This window comes from Brassica napus, unplaced genomic scaffold, assembly GCF_020379485.1.
Source record: "Brassica napus cultivar Da-Ae unplaced genomic scaffold, Da-Ae ScsIHWf_1079;HRSCAF=1538, whole genome shotgun sequence".
Lineage (NCBI taxonomy): Eukaryota > Viridiplantae > Streptophyta > Magnoliopsida > Brassicales > Brassicaceae > Brassica > Brassica napus.
The window spans coordinates 30,806-57,165 of NW_026014503.1; the positions used below are offsets into that span (position 1 = coordinate 30,806).

At 37.7% G+C, this 26,360-nt stretch overlaps 6 protein-coding genes and 2 pseudogenes across 6 annotated transcripts; 6 read left to right on the top strand and 2 right to left on the bottom strand.

Moving 5' to 3' along the window:
• Positions 1-1,780: 1,780 nt before the first annotated feature.
• Positions 1,781-3,644, top strand: LOC106448420. The gene is made up of 4 exons (XM_048771252.1): positions 1,781-2,188; positions 2,449-2,714; positions 2,796-2,877; positions 2,961-3,644. The coding sequence occupies exons 1-4, from the start codon at positions 1,781-1,783 to the stop codon at positions 3,642-3,644; spliced, it is 1,440 nt and encodes a 479-aa protein (XP_048627209.1).
• Positions 3,645-4,381: 737 nt separating this feature from the next.
• LOC106448421 (uncharacterized protein At4g04775-like) lies at positions 4,382-4,945 on the top strand. Its single transcript, XM_048771253.1, has 2 exons — positions 4,382-4,537; positions 4,643-4,945. Exons 1-2 carry the CDS (start codon positions 4,382-4,384, stop codon positions 4,943-4,945), a joined length of 459 nt encoding a protein of 152 aa, XP_048627210.1.
• A 375-nt stretch (positions 4,946-5,320) lies between these two features.
• On the bottom strand, positions 5,321-7,597 carry LOC106448422. Its single transcript, XM_013890308.2, has one exon. It carries the CDS (start codon positions 7,595-7,597, stop codon positions 5,321-5,323), a length of 2,277 nt encoding a protein of 758 aa, XP_013745762.2.
• A 5,554-nt stretch (positions 7,598-13,151) lies between these two features.
• LOC106446338 (phragmoplastin DRP1A-like) lies at positions 13,152-17,368 on the top strand. Its single transcript, XM_048771258.1, has 16 exons — positions 13,152-13,456; positions 13,753-13,816; positions 13,901-14,008; positions 14,091-14,192; positions 14,288-14,338; positions 14,475-14,536; positions 14,692-14,782; positions 14,875-14,939; positions 15,097-15,291; positions 15,561-15,680; positions 15,760-15,830; positions 15,981-16,206; positions 16,297-16,347; positions 16,435-16,663; positions 16,755-16,894; positions 16,982-17,368. Exons 1-16 carry the CDS (start codon positions 13,328-13,330, stop codon positions 17,108-17,110), a joined length of 1,833 nt encoding a protein of 610 aa, XP_048627215.1. The 5' UTR covers positions 13,152-13,327; the 3' UTR covers positions 17,111-17,368.
• Positions 17,369-19,433: 2,065 nt separating this feature from the next.
• Positions 19,434-19,865, top strand: LOC106448433. Its single transcript, XM_013890318.2, has one exon. The coding sequence runs from the start codon at positions 19,434-19,436 to the stop codon at positions 19,863-19,865; it is 432 nt and encodes a 143-aa protein (XP_013745772.2).
• Positions 19,866-21,269: 1,404 nt separating this feature from the next.
• Positions 21,270-22,018, top strand: LOC125595471 (annotated as a pseudogene).
• A 307-nt stretch (positions 22,019-22,325) lies between these two features.
• On the bottom strand, positions 22,326-23,878 carry LOC106446335 (DCD domain-containing protein NRP-like). The gene has a single exon (XM_013888037.3). The coding sequence runs from the start codon at positions 23,634-23,636 to the stop codon at positions 22,623-22,625; it is 1,014 nt and encodes a 337-aa protein (XP_013743491.1). The 5' UTR covers positions 23,637-23,878; the 3' UTR covers positions 22,326-22,622.
• Positions 23,879-25,759: 1,881 nt separating this feature from the next.
• Positions 25,760-26,331, top strand: LOC125595468 (annotated as a pseudogene).
• The last annotated feature ends 29 nt before the right edge of the window (positions 26,332-26,360 follow it).

The following is a 26,360-nucleotide window of genomic DNA, read 5'->3' on the forward strand; positions in this document are numbered from 1 at the left end:
ATCTATAAAGCATGTAAAGTATGTGGTTTGCATTTTGTATGTCTTTGGTGATTTTGTTTGATTTGTTTTCACTAGTATGTATGTCTTTGGACGATTGTTTTATGATGAAAAGTGGCATGAACCGTGACTGTTGTGATTGTATTTCTTTCCTTGTGTTGTGATTTATAAGAGTTTATAAGAACTGGTGACTTCATTTTCATGTCTTTCTTTTTAAAATATGTGTTTCATTATCATAATTTGTGCTTGATATGTATCGATTTTAGTTGAGATAGTTAGTGTTAATGATTTAGGTGTCTATGTTATGAAAGTTTAATTCTTTTGATATTTTTGAACGCTAAGTAAAGTTTCAAACTTTTTCTTGTTTGTCAACGCTTAAGTATTATGAACTTGTATCATGATGACTTTGTTTTATGAGTACTGACTGTGGTGATTGTATTTGTTTCATTGTTCACAGGTATGGCGATGGATCAGTTGCCAAAAACCCTATTCAAAGAGGGAACGGAAACACAAGTTGAGAAGGTGAACAACACTTGTCGAACTTCTATACTTAAGAAGGTGGAGAAGTATGTTGAAGCAGAGTACAAGGAAGTGTTGGGTGATCCGCTATTTTCTCAGGTTATGGATATTTATGTGCACAAGCTTCAGTATTCAGGGAGAGTGATCCACAGCTTCGTTTGTAAGCAGTTTCTGACCGCAAAGCGCCATGAGTTGTGGTTCCATTTTGCTAGGAGGGCTCTCAGATTTTCAATGCAAGAATTCCATGCGATCACTGGTCTGAAATATAAAGACGACGAGCCTGACTTGGATATTGATAAATGGAGAGGTGATAAAGGGTTTTGGAGTAAGTTGCTGCGGAAAAAAGGAAAAATTAGCCTACAGCAAATCAGGAAGGTGCATCTGAAGTCTTGTAATACATGGTCTCATGTTGATAGGCTGAGGATGGTGTATTTGTGTGTGATTGCTGGTCTGGTTATGGCGAAGGATGAGAAGGTGTGCATCCCACACAAGTACATCAAGCTCGTGATGGATTTCGATAAGATGAGAAAATATTCGTGGGGTCTTCACTCTTTTGATGCGCTTGTGACTTCCATTACTGAAGCTAGGGATAAAGTGAAGACGCAGAACAGCTATGTCATAGATGGATTCTCTTATGCACTTCAGATTTGGTTGATGGAGGCTATTCCAGACATCGGGTCTCTTTTGGGTACGAAGCTCAAAGAAGGCGTCACTAGCATGAGATGCAGAAATTGGAAAGGATCTGCTAAGGTTTCCTATGAAGATATTATTAGTATTGAGTCCGATTTTGCATCCACTGTAAGTTTTGCTTCTTTTAATCAATGTGATTGAATTTCATGATTCTTAATCTTTGTGCTAAACTTTTGAACTTTGTTTTTTTTGTAGGGAGTTGTGTTTCCATACATCTCTTCAACTGGAAATGGCAACATCATTGTTGATGCTGGGTTTGAGCGAGACGATGAGATGAATGACGAAAGGGTCGATCTGATCATTGACATGTACAGAAAGAAGTATGACTGGAGTAAGCATGTTTGGGGTTATCAGGAAACTGAACAACCATATGCGGAAGTTCTGAGGATGATGGTTCAAAGGAAGAAGAGGCTGGAGAAAGAAGTGACTGTGAAATGGAAGAAGAAATAGAAACCGCCCATGTGTCTCCTGCAAAGAAGAAAAGAACCAGTATCGGGATATTGGAGCCGAGTCAAGGAAGAAGAGGTTACTTTGCCAAAGATCAACCGACAAATACAGAGATCTTGAAGAGAGTATGAAGTCCTATATCCAGGGTATGTTCAAGTCTTCTTTTACTGCCTTAGGGCTTGAGGTCCGCGACTTAATTGAAGACCGGTTTACCAAATTAGAGCAGACGATCCTTTCATCTCAGACTCCAGTTGGTGTTCCGGCTTATACTCAGCCTCATGGTCCTGCTCCGACTTATATTCAGACTCATGGTCATGCTCCGGCTTATACTCATACTCCTGCTGCTGCTACGACATCTACTCATACTCATGCTGCTGCTACGACATCTACTCAAGCTCCTACTCCTACTCCGGCGTCTACTCACGCTAGTGGTCCTGCTACTACTTCCCGCGCTCGAGCTTCTCGCGACAAAGCTTCGGTTCCTTCTCACACTGGTGGTCCTGCAACTGCTGCTAAGACAAGGTCTCAGACAAAGGTAAACAAGAAGTAGATCTTTTCTCATGTATTTGAATTCTCTTCTTGTCGGTTTGTATTCGGTTACTGTTCTTGCGGTTTGTAATATTATTGTATGGATGATGTTTTGTTAAATGTTTGTAGTATTGATGTAAGAATGATGGTTTGTTTGCGGTTTGTAATATTTTGAAGTAAGAATGATGTACTGAAATTGCATGTATTTGATGTTCTCATATATATGTTTTAAAAATATTAATGTCATGTTTTTCTGTTTATAACCAGGATCCAGAGTTGTCTGATGTGTTTGGCAGCTTATTTGACACTTTAGATGTCAATTTAGGGACCCAAGAGGACTTAGAAAAGACAATGGGCAACCTTACACAAGAGTCCCATGTTAAAGGGTTTGATCCATCTCAAGATTTCTTCAACCGACCATTCTTGAATGATATAGATGATCCAGAAGTTCGTTGCAAAGACAGCGACTACGAATTGGTTTTTGTTCCAGAAGACAAATTCTCCAAACTAACCGAATGGATCCTCAAGCCCAAGTAAGTAATATTTGTATTGTTTTACTATTTTTTCTCAATTTTCCTCACAAACATCGTCACACTACTGCTTTCTATTTACAGAGTACTTCAGATTGGGCCATCTAAATTTGATGCAGAGTTGGCTTCGCGTATAATGGGGCCTAATGAATGGTTGAAGAACTATGTGAGTTTATCTTAGACTTAATTTACATATTGAATAATAGTTTTTGGTTCTCATTCCTTAAAAACATGCATTGTCTTTTTCAGGACATGGAGGCAATGATGTATTTGTTTCGGGAAAAAACCTCATTGCGTCGGTGGAAGCCAAACCGAGTAACATTTCTGAATTGTATGTTCAGTAATCAGATCATCACCGCCTACGGCAAGTTTGATGGGAACAGGAGAGGGTACAAAGTCGACAACAACCTTCTCGAGTATGGAAGAGGTGAGCTTCCATATCATGGAAGCACAGGTTCGGTTTGGGGTGTTGATGTCGATCGTCTCTACATCCCTATTTGTGTCAACCAAATCCATTGGATCTCTATGTGCGTCAATCTTGTGAACCGGACTGTTGAGGTTTTTGATTGTGAAGGTAAGAAGAACAACAAGGCCGTGGAAGCATTCGCCGTCCTCATTCCACGAATCGTCAAGGCTGTCCAGTCATCAGATAAGAAGAAAGATTTTAATGTCAAACAGTATGCTGTTTCTTATGTCCCGATGCGCGCCCTAAACACGAGTGGCAATGACTGTGGTGCTTATTCGTTGAAGTTCATAGAGTGCCATCTACTTGGTTTAGATTTCTCTTTGGTGAATGACGAGAACATCCAAGAAGCCCGACACAAGATAGCGTTTGATCTTTGGGAAGCAGCAAATGATGAGTCCTTGCAGTATCGAATGTCCACATTTAAGCCTCCAAAGCGTGCTCCGGAGAAAACGGTTGAACTCTTTTGAGTTCATGCTTGTTGTCTTTGATAGTTTGTGGTTTATCATTTCAGTTCATGCACTACTTTGATTGTTTTGAAACTGATCTACTATTTCAGTTCACGATTATTGTTTATGTTTCGAAACTAATATATTAAGTGATTTAGGGTATAGGGTTTCAACCCTATCTAATTTATTTGAGTTCATGGTTAATTGTTGTTGTTAGTTGTTATGATAGTTTTCATTTTAAATAAAAACGGGTTGAAACCCCTAAATTCATTACGGTTCAACCCACCAAATTCAATGTTGAACCCAAAATTCGATGTTGAACCCCTAAATTTGATTTGGTTGAAATCCTATACCCTAAACCATGTTATAGAGTGTAGTATTTAACAAGAGTAAATAAGAATTGTGGGTTTAACAATTTCTTGACAATATAATATGTAACATGACGATTTTAATTGATTCCTAAGATATGATTTACGGGTTAGTATTTTCAAATTTTGTCTTCATATACTTCTCAGAAGTCGATTTTTGTGTATTAGAGTGTAGTATTTGAGCAGCTAATATAAGTGTTTTAGAGTATAACCCAATTACGGTTTATACCCACTAGGCCCACCCGAAAATGTTTAAAATCCGACCCTAAACCCGGGTCCACACACCCCCAAACACGTGAGTTTCTTTTCATTTGTCGAAACTTAAGAACGTAAAGTATAGAGAAAAGGGGATTAGGGTTCTTTATCTGCAAATCTAGCAACAAAATCGCAATGACCAGTTCGTCAACATCTTCTACTCGTTTTCCTCGAATCTCTACTCATGGTGTGCCTACAAGATGTTGGTGTGGCGAGGGCATAACCGCGTTTGGTTCATCGACGGCGGAGAATAGGTATCGACGATTCTACCGATGCGAAATCGCGAGAGATGTAAGTCCCTGTTTTGATTTCGTGTTGCAGATTAAACCATACTATATCACTTAGATTTACAGTTCATAATACAATACTGACTGAATTTTGTTTCTTTTGCGCTAGAGAAAAACTGAGAATCATCTATTTAAATGGATTGATGAAGCTTTGATTGAGGAGATTCGGATGGTGGATGCGAAACATGAGAGGGTTGCTCAAGTGATTACGAAGTTTGAAGAAAGGGTTATGGAAAAGGTGAAGTCCGAGATGGTTAGAGTTGAACGTCAGATGTCCGAAAAGCTTAAAGAGAAGGTAGACTTGGAGATTGCTAGAGTTGCACACGAGATGAAACACAAGCTAAAGATTGCAACGGTGGCTATGGTAGTTGTAGGAGCAATCGTAGGAATATGGACTTCTCTTCGTGTCTGAGCAAGTTCTAGTTGTCGGTTGCTTGTTGTCTGAGTTTGATTTTCTTCAGAATCTATTAAGTTTGCAGTTTTGTTTTTCATTATTTTGACTAATATACTCTATGGATTCTTGTTTACAATCGTTGGCTTTATAAGCAGCTTCAGTTCAGAGTCTATTTCATGTTTTTTAAAGAGTAAAAGTTGCAGAGAAACATATTGATCAGCTTCAGTTTACAACTTATTGTCAAATATATAACATTGCAGAAAACGAAGGAATGATTGCATAAAATGAAGTAAACCATAACCAAGAACAAGAAAATCCAGAAGCAAGAAAACCAAACAAATCAAGTAACCAACACCAAAATGAAAAACAAGAAAATCGAAAACAAAGACATGTCTAAATAGCTCTGTCACACGTAGCCCTGTTATGATTCTCTTCGCCACATCGACTGCACCTGCGCCTCTTTTTTTCTTGAGCTCCTTGCGAGGAACGGAGCTTGTCTTCAACAGTCTCATACCTGCGCTTTCTTCTCCTTCCTGCTCCTCTTCTTGATTCAGGAGCTAGCACACTGGCATTCCGAACAGTATCTGGAACCACCCAACTATCCTCAGGAACACCTATTGGATTGATAGTTTCTTCATAAGCTGTTCTCCAATTGGAAGTCGTGTACATGAAATCCGTTAGTGAGGATGGGGCGCGGCCAACTGTTAAACCAGCCTTGATTGCGTGTCTACATGGGATTTTCAGTAGGTCATATTTCCCACAAGAGCAGGTTCTTCTGTCCAAATCAACTAGGCAGTCGATTGTATCTCCACGAACCAAAAAACGATGCTCGTTAACTGGCTGGACAAGAAACGTTTTACCCTTGTTAATCCGTCTATCTATCTTTTTCTCGATGGCAATAGTTAATGGCATTGTGTGCTTCCTGCTTCGTGTGCGTCGTTCGAAAAACCAACGGGTAAGCATTTCTCTGATGCTATCCAACAAAGGAATGACTGGATACTCTCTTGGTGAGCGCAAAGCAGAGTTTATTGACTCAGCCGGGTTTGTCGTCCTGATGTCATACCTGTATCCTTGAAACTGACAGCGAGCCCACTTTGTAACATCTGCATCTGTTAAATATTCTCCAATAGCTGGACTAATATTGCACACAGCTTCGAATCGCTTCTGAAAATCAACAACTCTATAAGCTTTAGAAGCTTTTGCAATCAATCCAACCACTCCTTTTCCTCTGTAATGTGTGACCACATTATTTAACAAATGGTGAATACAAATTCCATGTTGAGAAAGAGGATACACATTCTCAAGCCCCTTACAAAGTGAGTTATTTCTGTCCGACACAAACGCAAGAGCACGCTCGTCCGGAACAACAACCTTTAGTTGTCTGAAAAACCAATTCCATGAACGATCATTTTCCGAGTCGACAACAGCAAATGCAATAGGATACAAGTTGGAGTTTCCATCTAAAGCTGTCGCAACAAGTAATACTCCTTTGTATTTGCTCTTCAAAAATGTCCCATCAACAACAAGAACTTTTCGCATGGATGTATGAAATCCTCGTACTGATTGCCCAAACGAAAGAAAGAGAAATCTGAATTTACCATCGACATCGGTTTCGTAAAAAGTGTGTGTTCCTGGATTAGCTTCTTTCAGCATGTGCAAGTATTTCGGAATTTTTCCAAAACTCTGCTCGGGAATGCCTCTAACCAGATTAATCGCATACTCACGAGCGTCCCACGCTAATGATTTCGATATCTCGCATCCATGTTCCATTCTCATAATCTGTATGATATCATTAGCTTTCGGACCTTCTTTGACACCATCATACCTATGCATTATTAGACTCCCAATAGTTTTTGCAGAAGCTGTCCGACCACCATTATCCATATTTGACGCAGCACATGTATGATCCGCCACATATTTTTTGATGATAAAATATGTAGATCCTGATAACCCCTCAGCACGAACACTCCACCTACACTTGTTGTCCACGCATCGGATGTACCAAAGTTTTCTATCAGAATTCACAACTTTATAATCGAAGTTATTCTTCATTGCTGACATTTCCAATGCTGCTTTTAACTTAGATTTGTTTTCAAACGTTTCACCCGTCTTCACAACATGCTTCAAAGAGAACCGAACACTTTTTCCCCTATCCTCTTCTTTTCCACTTAAGTCAGCATCTTCATTTTCTTTCAAGGCGTTCAAGTTACATTCGTCTTCACCATCCTTGCTCGATTGAGAAGAACTACCAATGTCATCTCCAGGTGAAACGGAGGGAGGCTCACGTCGGTCTCTGCCAGACGCGTTAGATTGCTCCTTATCAAGCTCAATGTTGTCGTTGTTTGCATTGAGAGGTGAAATAGACACACACAACCTTGAAGAAGCTTTTCCACGTACATATGTAAGAAAATTCTTGACTTGCCGATCATTCCCAATGATAACTGGAGGACAGTCTATCGTACTGATTAACTCCATAGGTAAGTAGCTTAACTCAAGCTCGACATCGTTTTGGTCAATGCCAAAATCCTCAAAAGCCGTAGTCCTTAGATCTTCAAAGGAACTTGTCAATTCCACAGCAAGTACTCTTCCTCCTTTTTCCTTATCAAAAGCAAATCCCCATCCTTTACAGGGATCAAATTTCCACACCCCACAAGAGGCATAGATATGCATGTTCTTCAACAAGGGATTCAAATTTTTGGGGTGGTTTCAAAATTAATCAAGAAGTTGTGAAGAAAAGAAGAGAGATCACGGTTATTTTTTAGAAAACATAACTTTAGGAAACACGTAAAATTTAGAAAATTAAAGATTTAGAGAATATTTCTCAACAGATTTTGGAGAGATTTAAGGAATATTTTCGAAAATAATTCGAATTTGGCAGAACATGCATTCTGCTGCACGTAGCTTTGATATATGATGGTAGATACGACGGCAGAATGTATAATCCTACAGAGATAGGTTATAGTATCTTAGTAGATAACGAAATATTACCGTGGTAGAGGATTAGTAACTGGCAGATTCTATGATTCCGGGACAGTAGTTATATAGGAGACACTAGTTCATGAAATCTTTCGGGGTTCAGATCGTAAGCAAAACCGTAACCTTTTCTTTCTACGGTAGTAGACATATTACGAAACCGTAGACTTTACTATCTTCATACGTCAGATACCTATGTAGTTAACCGAAACTACGATCTACATATCCGTAGTTAGTAGATTTTGTTTTCTGCGATCCGAAGATCAAAATATGAAATTGTGTTACACTAATATTTAGTCAGCCAAATTATTTTTCATATGATTGTTTCATGTTTATGTACATTTTGAATAATTTTTCATATTTTTCTGACTCTTAAAATAATTGATATGATTTTTTGAAATTGGCCAGGGGTATCTATGTCCAAATCCGACCAAAAAAGGATTTATGCTATAGGGACAATGTAGTTGATTTTCGGTGGTGTTTTGGCAAATTTTTCTTAATTTTATGGTTATGGTTACTCGACATTTTTTTGTATTGTAATTTTATGTCTATATTTTTACCACTGAATAATTTTATTTTAGAATATTAGCTAAACTTTACTCCATTTTGTCTAGCACAAATATCAAAAGATACAAATATAAATTTTTGGGTATGACATTTGAAAAAAATAATAAACACATTTATTAGGATTATATATTAAAATAAATAATTTAATAATAAAAATATCTTATACCATTATTTTTTTTATTTTATTTTTCTTTCAAAACGGACAACTTTTTTTTATCAAAACCGCACTATTTTTATTATCAAAACTGCACTATTTTTTTTATCAAAACCGCACTTATCCCGCAAACCGCACGAACTGCAGTTGGACCGTACCGCACTTTAATTTCGTCCAGCTAATATTACCAAATACTACACATGTTTATTGGTCAAAATTATTGATGTTATGAGTTTTCAAGGCTCCTAAGACAAATGTTGTAGTATAAAAGATTGTCGAACCAGTTCTGAGGGATATCAAAGCACCGAGAATGCAAGTACTCACTTAATCTAAGTGCAACCAATGATTTAGATGGGTTTTAAACTACTACTAATACTAGAAAGAAGGAGAGGCCTTTGAGAGGCAGTTGTATTACACGCGCGTCTCCCATCGTTCTCTTTACCCTAAAATCTCCGATTGAAAAGGGTGGAGCCACTGCGGATCTCCGGCGGCCTCGTCGGTGTTTGTAGTGGTCTCCCCCTCAACGGAATCAGCACAACGAGACGGAATATGCAAGATCTGGTGTTTCTAGAGGTGTTCTCGCTTCTCGCTGCGACTCGGGAGAATTTCTGAAGCGGAAATTCCTATGAAGCTCCACCGCTCTGGTGATTCGTCGGTGAATGGTTGGAGTCTACTGTTAGAGGACGACGGCGACCCACCGGAACCGCAAGTCAGTCATCGGGGTAGGGGCTTAATCTCCGATGGGAAGGTTTGGTTTGGCAGTGTCGGTGGATCTCACCTCTGTAGATGGCGGTTCTCTTAGGTCCTGAATCTCGCCGGCTCGTCTTCCTCCTTCCTCCGCCATGAAGAGTTGATGAACACACAATACATCGGACCTGTGAGACGGTGAAGCTGTCACGGTTAACGGCGGTTAGGGTTTTGGAGTTGGCTTCTGTATCGAGGTCGACGTTTATGGCCGCGGGACACTCCGAGGGTGGCTCTGTTGAAGGTAACGGGTACGGATCTGGCGGGCCGTTGACACCACCGCCGTGAGAAGTCACTGGAAACTGGATTATGGGGTCACGGTGTCTATCGGAGGAGGGAGTAGTCTTCCTCTATCTTATTTCCCATAACCTAAGCTCCTCTCTGTTTTGCTTGAGCTGTGTATTAGTCGAGTCCAAATCACTTGTAACCTATGTATTGATGTTTCTCCGGTACACCGGAACTTGTAAGATTCCGATTGCCCTTCGGGGATGATTTATTAAATATATATATTAAAAAAAAAAAAAAATATATACTAGAAAGAAAAAAACAGAATGATACTTTCTTCACTAAGGGAAAAGAGAACTCATGTGCATAGGGATTAGACATTGGGTGATCAAGTATCGAACTAAGGATGGCAAATGATCAATCAAACTATCAACCTTAAGCCTAGACACAATTCTAAGTAAGCTCTATGTCTAGATGAATGCTCATTTGCTAACATATTTCAAACATCAAATGTCTTTGGTTGAATAATATGAAAGCAATCATTACTAACAAGTCTATTAGCTATCTTAGCACCTTTAACAACAAATGTCTTTGGCAAAGTATACTAAAAGCCTAGGAGAGTTGTCTCAGGCATTTCATCAAACATCTTTTGGGTGGGAAATGCCTATTGATCAACTTTTGAGTGGCCAACTCAAAAGATGCATTATGAATACTCTACTAGCAAGGAACAAGAATGATCTATACTAAAACATCCTAGAACTAACCTAATCACCTATGATCTCCCTAACCCATGAATTCAAAAGGTGATTTACTCACTAATCTCCATGATTCCTCTTAAACCCATATTGGATTTCAGATTAATCATGTAGAGAAATAGATAAGAAATCAACAAGAACACAAGATAAAAGCAATCTGAATTTCAATCAAACGAAGTTTTCACTAGTTCTTCTCTCCCCAAAAGAGATTATTTTGCCTCCAATAGCTTACAAAAGTACTTAACTTAGGTTTAGAAAGTGTAAAACATCAAAACAAATGACCAAAAGGCCCCTGAAATAACATAAAAATCGTCCAAGCAAAACACGCGGAGTGACCTAGCATAGTCGTTCCAGGAGGTCGCTCCCGACGCGTTTTTTCGTGTCTCGCCGCGTCAAAACGCGAGTGACTTGAGCTGGTCGCTCTGGCTGGTCGCTCTGGCTGGGAGTGATTTGAGGTAGTCGCTCTGGACTGGTCGCTCTGGCTGGGAGCGACCTCGGTAGGTCGCTCTGAGAGGTCGCTCCAGGATGCTCGAACAGGGTGGATATGCCTCTAGTAAATTGGTCATAACTCCTTCATTACATCTTCAAATGACTTGAAACCACTTCCATTAGAAAGCTAACTCAATTTTCGATGTCTCCACAAAATCTTAGTAACAGAAGATTTCTCTAAAGGCTCCATCCATGCTCATCTTTCACCACTTTTTGGATCACAATGCTCCCAAACATTTCAAATCACTCCATGGCACACTCCGGCACCTAATAAGGACAATGAATGCAAAATGCAACCTAGACATGACTAAATCATAATCTATATGATGAAAATGCTCATGGATGAATGGATAAAACAATACAAATATGCAAGATATCAATTATACACCAACTGTCACACCAACTATCAGATCAATTAATTTTGGTATTGTAAATGACATAGCATCTAATTTTTGTTAGTGTGAATGGCATGTATACAACAACATAGCTTAAATAAGATAAAGTAAAACTTAAAACAAAACATATAGTTTATAATATTATTATTTTAATAAAATTAACCAAAACCCTCTGTACAAAGACGCGGCGGCCTAGGTGTTGTTCGGTGACCAAATCAGTGAAGTAAAACGTTGATCCGCGCTGACTGCTTAATTTTCACATTAACCGCGTAAAAAGAAAATTTTATCCACGTAAAGTTGAAATGCGGTTAATTGTTTTTACTCATTATTACAGGTTTTATGTAATTATTCATTACCAAATAATTATAATTAGCTATTAAGTCCAAAACTATTGTTCAAGCCCAAAACAAACACATACATATTGCATTTGGAGTTTTTTTCGTATTAAACAAACCCTAGTCTAAATGTTCGACAAATTAAAAGAAGACTGTTTAAAATTATCTATAAAAAGTTATATAATTATGTCTAAAAACTCGTGTTATTATGTTTAAAATTAGCTAAACGTATTATAATTATATTAAATTGTATTTAAAACTAGGATCCGCGTATTCTTCAAGTACTCTCCGATATTTTGGTAACTTGCTAACCGCAGTCTTACCCGATTAGTGCCTAGCGCAACTCCGAACATAGCCAAAAACTAATCAAGATGAACATTTTATTTTATCTTATATATTAAATAATATTTCTCTCAAAAAGATTTATATTTTCGTTGTAATACTTTTTTTTGGGCAACCGTTGTAATACTTTAATCACAGCTTACTCTCATGTTTCTTTTTGTTAATCTTGTTTACGTTATTTGCATTGAAAGAATTAGATTAACATAGAACAACACGAGAATAAACACTATGATTGAAGCATTGCAGTGAGAATATAATTTTTGTTATTTAATTGAAAGGGGAAAATATAATTTATTATGTAAAATAAAATATAATCCTTTTTAATTAGTTTTGAATGATTTTATTGCATTTTCTATTAAAAACAAGTTTTATAAAATAAATATTTGTAGAAAAATAATGTTGTTATACATAAGACATATACACTGATGCATTATCTACGTCACTAAAATTAATTGATGTGATAATTGATATAACATTTGACGTATAATTTTACCGAATATGAAATAAAGTGGGTATTTTTATTTTAAAGTTTATATATTTAAAAACTAATATATATATATATATATCTAATGTATAAGCTAAACATTAATTTATGCATAATTTGGCTGTTTTTTCCAATACATAAAAAGTTAAATGAATTTTTCATTACAAAGAAAACAAATTTAAAAAAAAGGTGTCCGCAATAAAAATATATATACTAAGCCATTAATCTTGCTAATTGTACTAATTTCTGATTTTGGCTCTATTTCTCCATCCAAAATAATAGATTTATTATTAAATTTTTTTTTAATTTTTAACACTAATTAATTACCCCGAAAATTATTATATAGGAATTTATAGACGATAATTCTCTATATCTTATGAAAATTCTGTTTGGACTATATCACCATAAACTATCGTATGTCGTTTTATATTATTTTCTTCATTAATCTGTATATATTTTATCTTTTGGAATTTTGAAATTTGCACAATATAATTCATGTTTTTTGAAACTTGAAGTCTAAACTTTTTGATATAAAAGTATTAATAAATATTTATAAAGTTAATGGATGAAATGGGTTTTTACATTTATTTTTTGGGTTAAATATAATTTTATATTTATTGATGGACAATCAAGCAGTTTGTCGTCTTTAAAGAGCTGAAGTAAACGCCACGCCGTTTCAATTACACTATGCGCAAAGTCCAAACCAAAGCCTTTGGTAAAAGAAAATAAAAGAAAAAAACCCCTTCCTTGGCTACTGTATAAACGCGTTAGGCTTAAATTTTCTCCCTTAGACCCAAACACTCCCAATTGCTTTTTCGTCGACTCAAATTCAAAATCTCTTCTCTCTCTCTCTCTGGTTCCGTCAGATCTACTCCCTGTGCAGATATCAGATCTTGCCGATCTGCTTTAATTTGATCTAGAGAGGGGAAGGGGGAAGATGGAGAATCTGATATCTCTGGTAAACAAGATACAGAGAGCTTGCACGGCTCTCGGAGACCATGGAGACTCTAGCGCCCTCCCTACTCTCTGGGATTCCTTGCCTGCCATCGCCGTCGTTGGTGGTCAGGTTTAATTCTCGATCCTGCTTTCAAGATCCATCTCACAATTTGAGACATTCCTGAGATGCATATTGTCTAGATTTGAGATTCTCGTGCCCCAAACTTGTTTTATTTTGTCACCCTGATCGTAGAGAACTAGAGTTTAATTGAATTGCATGCAAACTATATGTGCTAACTGTCACCATTGGTATTGTGGACTTGAGTTTGACTTGGATGCTGTTGTTATTGTTGGTGATTGCATTGATTTGGTTTTGAAATTGTATATATACAATCACCCCCTTAAGTTTATTTACTATGTTGACAGAGCTCTGGGAAGTCTTCAGTCCTGGAGAGCATCGTCGGGAAGGACTTTTTACCCCGTGGATCTGGTAAATTAATCACACTTCTTGCCTAGTTTATAAACTTGAAACCGCTTGTTCCCTTGTCTAATTATTAGCGGAAACTGTGTGTAGGTATCGTTACACGAAGGCCCCTTGTCTTACAGTTGCAGAAGATTGATGATGGAGCCCGGGAGTATGCTGAGTTCCTTCACCTCCCCAGGAAAAGGTTCACCGATTTTGGTGGGTTCGCTTCTCTCATTTGTAGTTTGAGCTTCACATGTTTCGGTTATTTTTTTCTAACCTTAATTAATCACCTATGTAGCTGCTGTGAGGAAGGAGATCCAAGATGAGACTGACAGGGAGACTGGACGCAGCAAGGCCATTTCTAGTGTTCCCATTCACCTTAGCATTTACTCTCCCAATGGTTAGGATACATATTTTTAATTTTTTTATTTGCCTTTTTCTTTCCCTTGGGAATGCCATTTGCTAAACTTTTTATCCTCTTTGCTATGTGTGCAGTTGTCAACTTGACATTGATTGATCTTCCAGGTCTTACAAAAGTTGCTGTTGGTAAGTCACATTTACAGGAACCGTAGAACAAGGAGTTTATGTCTATTTCTCTAGCGATGGAGAATGACACAATAGATATTATTCTTTACCGTATATAGTTTAGCATGACACGATGAACTTCTTTTGGTTGATGCAGAGGGACAATCTGAAAATATAGTCAAGGACATTGAAAACATGGTCCGGTCCTACATTGAAAAGGTAATAAGAAATCCTTAGTCGCAGACCCTTTAATGTTTTATCGACAGATTATTGCTAGTTTAAATGCATAACTTTTTCCCTTTTTTTTCTGCTATTTTTGTGGAGCAAACTAGTTGACATGATTCTGTTTCATGTTTAATCAAATTTCCTTACAGCCCAACTGCATTATTTTGGCAATTTCACCTGCAAATCAAGATCTTGCTACTTCAGACGCAATTAAAATTTCCCGTGAAGTTGATCCATCTGGTAACTGTTTTGCAAACCATTCATTTGCCACCAAAGATACCAGACGTGTTAAGCTATCACCTTGTGTCTTATACTCGCTTTTATCTTTACAGGGGAGAGAACATTTGGTGTCTTGACAAAGATTGATCTTATGGACAAGGGGACAGATGCAGTGGAAGTAAGTTGCCTTATCAAATAACAAAAGCTGTTGTATAAACTTATTATATGATGTTCGAGCTACAGCAAGCTAATTTTGTAGTAACATAATACATATGGTTTCTCATTAACGGCTATTGTGTTCACTGCTACTTACCTAATGATGGTTTTTTGCTCAGATTCTGGAAGGAAAATCTTTTAAACTCAAATATCCATGGGTTGGAGTTGTCAACCGCTCCCAAGCAGATATTAACAAGAATGTCGACATGATTGCGGCTCGAAGAAGAGAGAGGGAGTACTTTTCCAATACTACAGAGTATAGGCACCTTGCACATAAAATGGGTTCCGAGCATTTAGCAAAGATGCTCTCCAAGGTTAGTGCTTTCACGAGGATTCTTTAGCTTTCTTCAAAGTTTTCTTAGAAATTAGAATAATAAACGCATTCTGAAATCTTTTAGGACTGGTAAATAGGAGTTTCTTTAGAGTAATAAGGATCCAAGATAACTGTTTTCACAAAGATTGATGCTTAGGAAGCGAACACAACCAGGATATAAGTATAACAAGAACCTACTAGGAAACTAGGAATTTTGTGGCAAGCAGAGTCTAATTGCAATGCTTTTTGTTGTTGTTGTTGTTTGAACAGCATCTAGAGCATGTGATCAAGTCAAGAATTCCAGGGATCCAGTCGCTTATTAACAAAACAGTGTTAGAGCTGGAATCTGAACTTAGTCGCCTTGGAAAGCCTATTGCAGCTGATGCTGGGGTAACATTGTGATTCTTTTTTTTTTCTTTAATTTGTATTCTCTCTTAGATATCAAGATTTAATTAATGTTTTGGTGCAGGGGAAGTTGTATTCAATAATGGAGATATGTCGGCTCTTTGATCAAATATTCAAGGACCATCTCGATGGAGTGTATGTTTGGTCCATCTTGCTGCTACTACTATTTATAAAATTATACCATGACTGGTTATAGTGTCTGAGTTGATATGACTCCAAGCCAAATTTAATTAAAAAATATAGATATTTATAATAGTTTGGTGCTAATGGGTAATGATGACACAGGCGTGCTGGTGGTGAAAAGGTGTACAACGTGTTTGATAACCAGCTTCCGGCGGCTCTGAAGAGACTTCAATTTGACAAGCAGCTAGCAATGGACAACATCCGCAAGCTGGTCACTGAGGCTGACGGTTACCAGCCTCACTTGATTGCCCCTGAGCAAGGTTACCGTCGTCTCATTGAGTCTTCTATTGTGTCCATCCGAGGCCCTGCTGAAGCATCTGTTGACACTGTACCAACTCTAACTTTCATCTCTGAAACGAAAAAAAAAAACATTAAGTGTTTTCCCGTAATTTTTAAAAATCTTTTTGTTTATTACTAGGTTCATGCGATATTGAAGGATCTGGTTCACAAATCTGTGAATGAGACGGTGGTACGTTCTCTTCTTATTTTAGTAATATATATCACCACGACTTTTATACATTGGTCCCAGTGTTATAGAGAAGCTGAATATGTGCAGGAATTAAAGCAATACCCAGCTCTGAGAGTGGAGGTGACAAACGCGGCCATAGAGTCGTTGGACAAAATGCGGGAGGGAAGTAAGAAAGCAACATTGCAGCTGGTAGACATGGAGTGCAGTTATCTCACTGTAGATTTCTTCAGGAAGCTTCCCCAGGATGCTGAGAAGGGTGGTAACCCTACGCACTCCATTTTCGACCGCTACAACGACTCCTATCTCAGACGAATCGGTATAGTCAAAAGCTTATATTCTGATGCGGTATCTATATATATATATATTTTTTTTTTCTACCTCACACAACCTTTTACATGTGTCAACAGGATCCAATGTTCTGTCTTACGTGAACATGGTCTGTGCTGGACTGCGGAATTCAATCCCCAAGTCCATCGTCTACTGCCAAGTCCGAGAAGCCAAGCGCAGCCTCCTCGACCATTTCTTTGCCGAGCTCGGTACCATGGACGTAAGTTCTTTCCTGCCTTTTCTCTTGAGTGTAAATAACATCCGGCTAAACAAAAACTAAACTGCTGATGAATTCCATTTTCAACAGATGAAGAGGCTCTCATCACTTTTGAACGAAGATCCAGCGGTCATGGAGAGACGCAGCGCCATATCTAAGAGGCTGGAGTTGTACCGAGCTGCCCAATCGGAGATTGACGCAGTCGCTTGGTCCAAATGAAACCGGCATCACATGCCCACTACTGTTTTGCTTGGTAATGATCGGTGTGGTCTAGACCGGGAAGAGACATTTAGGTTGTGTAATTTTTATAAGATGGTCTTCCCTGCAAGAATGCCTTGTCATTTTATTACTACACCACAATGTTTCGTCTGCTGCCTTTTTCTCTTTGTTCGTAATCTTATGATTACCCAATGTACGTGAGCTCTCGTCACATCCTTAGACATTTGCTTTATGTAGATCTTTATTTGTTTGGTGTGATATTTCTTTTGTCATCTTTAAATTGATGTTATACAGATGATCATTTCATCCTAAAAACGATGGAATGATCAACAAAATTAAATAACCCAAAAAATATTAGGAGATTAATCTGGAAGACCCTGGAGTCAAAAGCTGGACAACCCCGAAAGCTTTAAAACCAGAGCCAAACTATAAATTTTGGAAAAAAAAACAACTGAACGAATGCTCAAATCCATCATGATGAATTATCAAATCCACCATAAAAGCTAAGACAAGAAAGCCACATTCATGATGAACAACCAAGGAAGTTGGAAGCTTAAACAGAGAGGAGAACAGCAAAACTCTATCCTTGAAAAAAGCTTAAACTCTATTACCTATCGAAGAAGTGGGATATAATACAATTAGCGGTTCTTTTCTGTGCTGGCCTCTTTCTATCGTATTCCGGCCTCAGGGTCGAACATGCATTCGGATCAAAAAGAAAAACTTGTAGAAATAGAAAGATTTATCCATATATTTTTCAAGATTTTAATCTAACCTAGATTTCAACCAATTACTATCTATAAAAGAGATTCATAAACCTTGTGAGATAACCATAGTAGAAAAATAATTAAAAATATAGGCATTTTTTGGTAATTGTGTCAATTGATTACATAATTAGATATTTTTCTTCTTTTCAGCGCGTGAGCATGAACACAACACACCGGATAAAAAATACTATTCTATTTTTGATGTATATTTGGAATAAAAAAGCAATGTCGACCCAAAATATAAGGTGGAGAGAGAGTGGGAGAGGGAGAGGGAGAGGGAGAGGGAGAGGGAGAGAGAGAGAGAGAGAGAGGAATCTATAGATTTAAAACCGCGTTAATAGAATATCTTATAAAATATAAATTTGTTTTGAAAGTTTCAAAACATTTTACGTGAAGAAAAAAAAATCTATATTTTTAATATTAAAATACAAAGTTTAATAAGTGTTGTAGCAGGAATTGAAATCAATTAAAAATAGAAGGATAAAACATATTGAGAAAAAGACTAGGATATCACTAAACCAAGTTTTTGTTCCCAAAGTAGCACTCAAAGCTCAAAGTGACAAAAATAGATTTCATTAAAGAGGTAAATATACATTTATATCCCTTGGGTTAATTAATCCAAACCTTAAGGTTTAGAGTTAAGGTGTGGGGTTTTGGAATTAGAGTTTAAAATTTTATAAAAAATAAAAATTAAAAATAAAAATTTTAAAAACAGTTTCAAAAGTATTTTTAAATTATAAAAAGAAAATTCGAAAAAAATAAAAAAAAATTTCGAAAATTTTTTTTTCAAAAAAAATATAAAAATTTCGATTCTGGAAACATATAATCTGAAACTATAAAAAAATTTCTTTTTTTTTCATTTTTTTATTTTTATTTTATTTATTTTTTATTTATTTTTATTTATTGTTATTTGTTTATTTAATTTTAAACCAATGGTATTAGGGATATTTTACCCTTTAATGAATGTCATTTTTGTGACTTTCTCCTTCTAATGCTATTTTTGAGACATAAACTTCAAAAGGTGTTATTATTAACAATTGTCCAAACATATTTGTAAGAAGAAGAAAAATCAAAGAAAAAAAAAGTGTTCAAGTAAATGTGGTAAGAGATAATATGGCAATTATTATACAAATATCATAGCTTAAGAGTTGTTATGTGTATGGACGGCAAAATACCTTTCCAGAGCCGGCAAAGAAGTTATGATCAAATCTGTAGCAGCAGCCATTCCAACATTCCCAATGTCGTGCTATCTCCTCCCTAAAGGACTATGTAAAAAGATATCTAGTGCGACATCTAATTTTTGGTGGGGCTCTGGCCCTAACTCAAAAGGTATGCATTAGATATCATGGAACAAACTCTGTCTCCCTAAAAAGGAAGGAGGAATTGGGTTCCGATCGCTCGAAGAATTTAATATAGCTTTATTAGCTAAACAACTTTGGCGATTGGAACACAATCCAAATTCTTTACTTACAAGGGTCCTTAAAGGGAGGTATTTTAGAAATTCACATCCTTTCAAAGCACCAAAAGCTTCAAGACCATCCTATGGCTGGAGAAGCATGATGGCTGCAAAAGATCTTGTCACTAAAGGTCTTAGACGAACAATAGGAACAGGGGAAGATACACTGGTTTGGCAAGACCCGTGGTTACCGGATGAGACCGCCAGGCCTCCTACGATAACACATGATTATGATCCGAACCTGAGAGTGTATGACCTAATCGATCCTGTGGAAAAAGAATGGGACAATTCTAAACTCAGGAGTTTGCTCCACCCCAACGACATACCGTTGGTTCGAAGCTTAAATCTCAAGAGAAATCCCGGTCGGGATGGATATTGCTGGAACCTAACCACTTCTGGGAAATACTCGGTCAAGTCAGGCTATATGCTTGCAAGATCAAAACCAGACGAGGATACTGAATTTAGGAACCAGCTACCTTCCCTCAACCCGCTCAAGGAAAAAATTTGGAAAGCCAAAACCGGGAAAAAAATCTGACATCTTATGTGGCAGATTTTATCTGGGCAATTTCAGTCAATGAAAGACTTTTCAAAAGACACATTGGGAACGATCCTAGCTGCCCAAGATGTGGCTGTGCTGAGGAAACGATTAACCATACGATTTTACATGCCCTCCCGCTATGCAATGCTGGACCCTCTCAATGATTCCTTCGGTTCCGGGAGTCTTCCCATCAGAAAATCTCTATACCAACATGGATTACCTCCTCTTAAGATCCAATACATGTGGAACTATGGAGGAATTAACCAGAGTCTTTCCTTGGATTATTTGGTATATATGGAAAGCCCGGAATGAAAAACTGTTTAATGGACGTGAATTCTCACCTATGGACACAATTGATCTGGCGATACGTGAATGTAATGCATGGTTTTTGGCCAATGAAGTGATCGACCCAGGTGAAAGCACCATGGAATGCATACCAAGAACCCCCACTGAGGTACCTTACATTCATATGTAGGGTGGACGGATCATGGAAAAATGATGAAACCACGAGTGGAGTAGGATGGATCCTACAGCTACAAGACGGTTCAATAGATATCTTGGGGCTCCAAGGATGCCATAGACAAATCTCACCGCTTCATACTGAACTAAAAAGTTTGATATGGCCTCTGAAATGTTTACTTCGCTTTCAGCGTTACTGACTCTCAAGAGCTAGTCAAAATGATCGCTACACCTGAAGACTGGCCGGCCTTTGCAACTGAACTTGACGAGTTTAAAACTGTAAGGACGTCCTACCAAGATGGACAAGTGGTCTACAAGAGCAGATCCAGTAACACCAAAGCAGACTTCCTGGCAAGACAAGCTCGAACAAGGAAGCGTGTTTTCTCATATGTTAACACGTGTGTGCCACACTGGATCGATATTCGCAACTCGGCTTTTGCCGATTCGTACTAAGATTTATCTTTGTATCTCATCGTGAAAAAAAAAAAAAGAGTTGTTATGTGTAGAAAATTAATTTTGGTGTTTGTTATGTATATGTGTTCAATTTTCCCTAGTAATAATATCAACTATTATTCACTTTCCACTTAAAATTAGATAACCAGAACTAGAGCTGTTTGTACACCATTATGTTGTATTCCTATTCTTAGGAACAGTAAAACATTATTTTAACATCGTATATAATAATATTTTTGGATAATTCAACAATTTTGAATATTTTCAGATGTACGTTGAACCGAATATTTGATAGCCAAATTAAAACTGAAAATTTTTCGTTTTTGATAAATATTCGAACCAATTAGAAAATACTCAACCGGTACCAAAAGTACGTTGAACCGAATATTTGATAGCCAAAAAAAATGTCGAGCTTTTTGTGCATTTGTTTCATTTTCGGTTAATTCAGACCGGACCAGACCAAATAACTGGAAATTATATGGTTTTCGATAGCAATGCATTTTTGTTTTCTGGTAATGTTAAAAAAAAAGGTAATGTTTTTTTCTAGATTTTGTGGCCATCCGTTATTATCTTTTCGGACTCTCTGAACTCAGCTCAGGTAGAGAGATGGCGAGTTCTATTTCTTCAGTCTCTCAAGCGCCATGTTTCATCGCTAACAATGGTAGTCAGAAATCATACACATGGCTTTATCAATCATCGCTGAGCTCGAACAGTATCAGAGTTTCTTCAAAGCATCATCATCCTCCTCGTCCACTATCTTCTTCCACGGCCTCCGTCGTAGAAACTGATGACGACGACGACGGACAGAATGTCAGGTGCCTTTTCCCTCTCTTGATCGATTACAATGGAAGTCTGTAGCTACAGACAATAAACTAACTTTAGGAATATGAATGTGTTGAACAGTTGTTGCAGAGGGTGCGGGAAGGAGGTGAATAGAGAATGGTTGCAACGGCGACGGGCGGATTCAAGGAGGCATTGCTACTGTCCCTGGCTTCGGTTGGTGGCCCATTAAGGCTTACCGGCCTTGTCCGGGTTTTGTGGAGGCCGGAGGTAGATACCGCCGCATAGGGCAGAGCATGGACGAGGTTGACTTTGGTCGTGGTGACTCTAAATCCACCACTTGATTTGTACTTAAAGTGGTAGTATGATACAATAAATATATGTACGTTCATACAATATAATCGGAAAGATAAATGAGTGGCGAGTAACCGAACCAATCTCTTACCGTCAATAAGATTATTGCATATGAACATATCCAGATTTATAAAAGACTTGGTATCCCCTACAATATTTTAACTTTAGATATGTTGGGAAAAACTCTTGTGATGGGAAGTAGACAACTAATCTTTAAGATAGCCTTTGTATATCAGAAAATTGATTTTCTACAAAAAAAAATTTGTATTTGAAACTTAGAATTCTTATAGAACTTTTTCTTGATGACTACAAGTGAACCAAGCATCCCTAATAAGTAGTACTACTACCTAACTCTAAAGTACTCTCTAATCCTTATTCACAATTCTTCGACTTCATCCTCATTTACAATACTTTTGGGTGTACAAACTGATTTACTTTACACGAAACAAGTGAAAGATGATTGTCTGGTTTATCCTTCTACCCACACATCTCCTTATCTAATTTCTCACATATACTCTGAGAAAATAGTAATTTAGAAACATACTAAAAAGAAACCGAAAACTGTATAAACACAACCACCATTTTTATCTTCTGGAGACAATTATTAATACTCTTTATACTAGTAAACGGGTATTACATCTCTCTTTCTGTAAACATATAATAATAATGCAGAGCATCAACACCTGTCTTCAAGGTTGTTTTGTTAACTCAAGGGTTTTGCTCAGCAAAAACGTCCAAAAGAGAAAGCACCTCAGGGACGCTGAGTTCGAGGCGGAACTTAGGGCCGTCGTAGTGATGCAGAATGGGCCTGAAAGAGTCTTCCTCCAGCGGCAAACACACCTTCCTCGTCACAGCCCTCACCTGAGCAGGGAACCGAGACTCTCCCGGACATTTCTTGTCCTCAAAAGCGTTCAGCTCAATGTTCGTTCCCCCGAAGCTCGCCGCCTCGTAGATACCGTGAAGCTGGTGAGTGGAGTAGTTGTAGAGGAAGAGAGGAAGCCCCGGAGTGATGGCTCTGACGGAGTCCCTGTACCTGGGAGGCAAACCGAAAACCTGGCGCTTGAGATTCTCCTCCATGGTGTCGTTGTTGCAGACGAAGACGTAGCCGCCGATGGTCTCGTTCCTGGGGAGAGCCTCCGCGGGAGGAAGAGTCTTGAACCTCTTGTCCAAACCATCATCTTCTTTCTTGTTGTTGTTCTTATGATGATTCTGATTCTTCCTATTCTTCTTGGGGATCTGATGATGATCTTCATTGATGATCCCTTTGCTCTTCAAGTTGAAGCCATAGCTGCTCTTGGGCGCGGGGGATGGAGAAGAGTAGATGCCCTTGTTGAAACCGCCGTTGACGTTGTCGGAGTTGAATTGCCACGTGTCGTTGAAAGGGCTGGTGGTGAGTTTGTCGGTGTGGTTGAAATTGACGTTGGTGGTGGATGTGGATTTTGAGCCGACGGGTCCGAAACCGTTGGGGATGGAGTGCTTCCAGTTGTTCCACGTGGAAGAAGACTTGTTGTTGATGTCGGAAGAAGCCTTGTTGTTGTTGTTGTTGTGATACTCGACATGGTTTTTGTCGGAGGCGGCGATGTCGAAGTTTCTACGGCCGTCGGTGCGTTTGGTGCTCCAGATGGAGTCGTTTAACGACAGATTCGCCAGGTTGTGAGGCGTCTGGACTCTTAACTGGTCGCTGAACTGCCAAAACGATTGCTGATTATTGTTATTATCCATCTCTCTCTCTCTGGTTTTGGTTTACTGCAATTAATCTGGTAGATATCGAAATTAGAGATGCGATTTGAGGGAGGGGTGAATGAAATTGTGAGATCTGGGAGGGTTGTTGTTAAGTAGAAGAGTTTGGTGAGAAGATTTGTATGTAGAAAAGTTGTAAGGTTTTCATTGGAGCAGTTGTGTCATCTTATTTATTATTATAAACACACATAACACATCCAGTCGAAATTTCTACGAAAGTGACAAACCTATTTTTTATTATCATTTCTTTTTTATATATATTCTCCTCCCAAGGTTGCGTGTGAATACGAAAAAGGGGTTTAGATAAAGAAAAAAAAAAGCTAAATCAATCGAATAAATCCAAAAATATAAACTAAATCACCAGATTTATTAGTCGTATTTAACTATTTATGTTTGTCTAATGTATTTATGTTTATGTTTTTTTGTTAACTTGAGTGAGGGGTTGGAGAGGCGGCAGGTAGCAGAGACGCGGTCTAGTCTCTAGAAGAAGCTAGACGTGGCTCATTACGAGATGTGAGAGAGAGTAAGAAAGTCAAATAGATATTTATTTTTCTTTTAATTAATTTGTAAACTTTCTATAAATTGAGTTGATATGTCTTACAGGCTAAGGCTTTGTGCTTTGTGGACCAGACCAAATCTTTTTTTTTTTGAAAAGTCCGACAAAAACGCGTTGACGAGAAGGGAAGAGAGTGGTCGCGTCATTCAAGCAAAGCAAAATCTGCGGCGGTAACACGTATTAGATACCCAGAAGCTTCTATTGAGATATTGTACAATGTTCAAGTCCATTAGTTTTACTTGTTATTCGATTGGCCCATTTATTAAGTCCGCACACTAGATACTAATTGGGCTTCTTTTAAGATGTTATAGCCTATTAATTTTTGGCATGGAGTCTTACGGGTTGTTGAGATTGATCAGCCCCATACTACAAAAGTAATTCTACGTACTTTCTTTCTTTGGAACCAAGTCATCGCCGGTGAAAGAAATGGAGAGATGGATCCGCAACTGACGGAGATTTGGCAGCAGTTCGAAAGGTTCAGGTCCTAATGCACCTCACGAGTTAACTATTGCTCTTTCTCTTCTGAGCAAGCATATGATCATCATCATCTCTAAATCAACGACGGTTTGTAAAATGTTGCTTTTTATTTCTTTTGATCAACAACTGATAGTATATGTCAACGAGGAGCACCCGTGACCGTGAGAGACAGGTTGCTTCTCTTCCAAACAGCCAAAAAACTGCACCGTGCAACTATCAACCAGACTCTAGGCTACGCTAGAGAGTTCGCGTATCGTCCAATCCCAAATTCGATATCCTTACATTTCCTCCCTTTGGGATAGTTTCATAAACTTTTGCTTATCATGTATGAGTCACGCGTGATTTAGAGGACTCCCCTCTTTACTAGTTACTACCCCCAACAAAAGAAGTGAATCCCACTTATTGGATTTTTTGTTATTTAACTAGAGTTAAATAATGTTACTGCCTCATGCCTCATGTAGTTTTGAATATGTTTTGGTCGTCTGGTTACAATGCAATTCCATAGTTTTGACTATGATTTTAGTGGACAAAATATATAAATCACTTCACATCATCACATGAATGAACGAACGATATTTAAGCCTCATAAAGGCAGTAAACCATCAAACGAGTCCGTGACTGAATTTTGATTCCTATGTGTGTGTCCCCACTTCTTGTATTCACACTTTTGTGTATTTATTATACTTTCTATAAATTCATTCTTTTAAATTTCAAGAAAGGGACAAGAGATTTTTAAATTGTTGAAAAGTTCTTTTCTCTTTAGTTAACAAAATGTTAAAATAATTCTGCTCCATTATTTTTCCATCTACAATATCCTTCCGAATTCTTTTACCTGTGCATATTTTTTATAATTGATCCCATCATTAGCGCTTAAATAAATTTCTTTAGATAATAAAAGCTAGTATTATCATGTGGCCTAAATGCATTTCTCCGGTCGTTATGTTGATTTGTCGGCTGCTTTGGACCTTTTTTTTGTAACCATTCACAAAATTTATTAAATTTGTTCATATTTGTCCTTAAAAAATTAAAAATTGATTTCCCACTGAAATAAATAGTATTTAAAAGAAAATAATTAACTTGAGAAGAAAGTATGGAATGTGTTAAAGAGTCTTGCAGTGACTCCACTTGGATCTCTCTTACTTACTCCATTATCTCCCTCTTCTCTCTCATCTCATTAAAATAGGAATAGAAATGGAGAGCTCAACATCTTTAGCCATCGTTCTCATCAGTCTTCCAATCATGACGAACTTTCCATGCAGCAGACTCTTCAATTCTCACAAACTCTCAAGGTTTGATCCCTTCTCTCTCTCTTTCCCTAACCATATATTTGGATTCTGAACTTTTAACTAGTTTTTCTATTCATTCAAGATTCATATTCTCTCTTGTTTTTGTGTGCTTTTAAAAGGATTTAAAGAACTTGCGGAAACAGTTATACTCAGCTGCTGAGTACTTCGAAACATCTTATGGCAAAGAAGAACACAAAGAAACGTAACTATTTTTATCTATTCTTTGATAAATATTCTGCAAAGTAAGTTGAATTGTCTGAGAGGAAATGAATGAATGATGTTACTGTTAGGGTGATAGAGACGTTGAAAGAATATGCAGCCAAGGCAGTAAGTGAACACAGTTGACCATCTCGGTTCTGTCTCTGATAATTCAACTCTTTTCTCTCA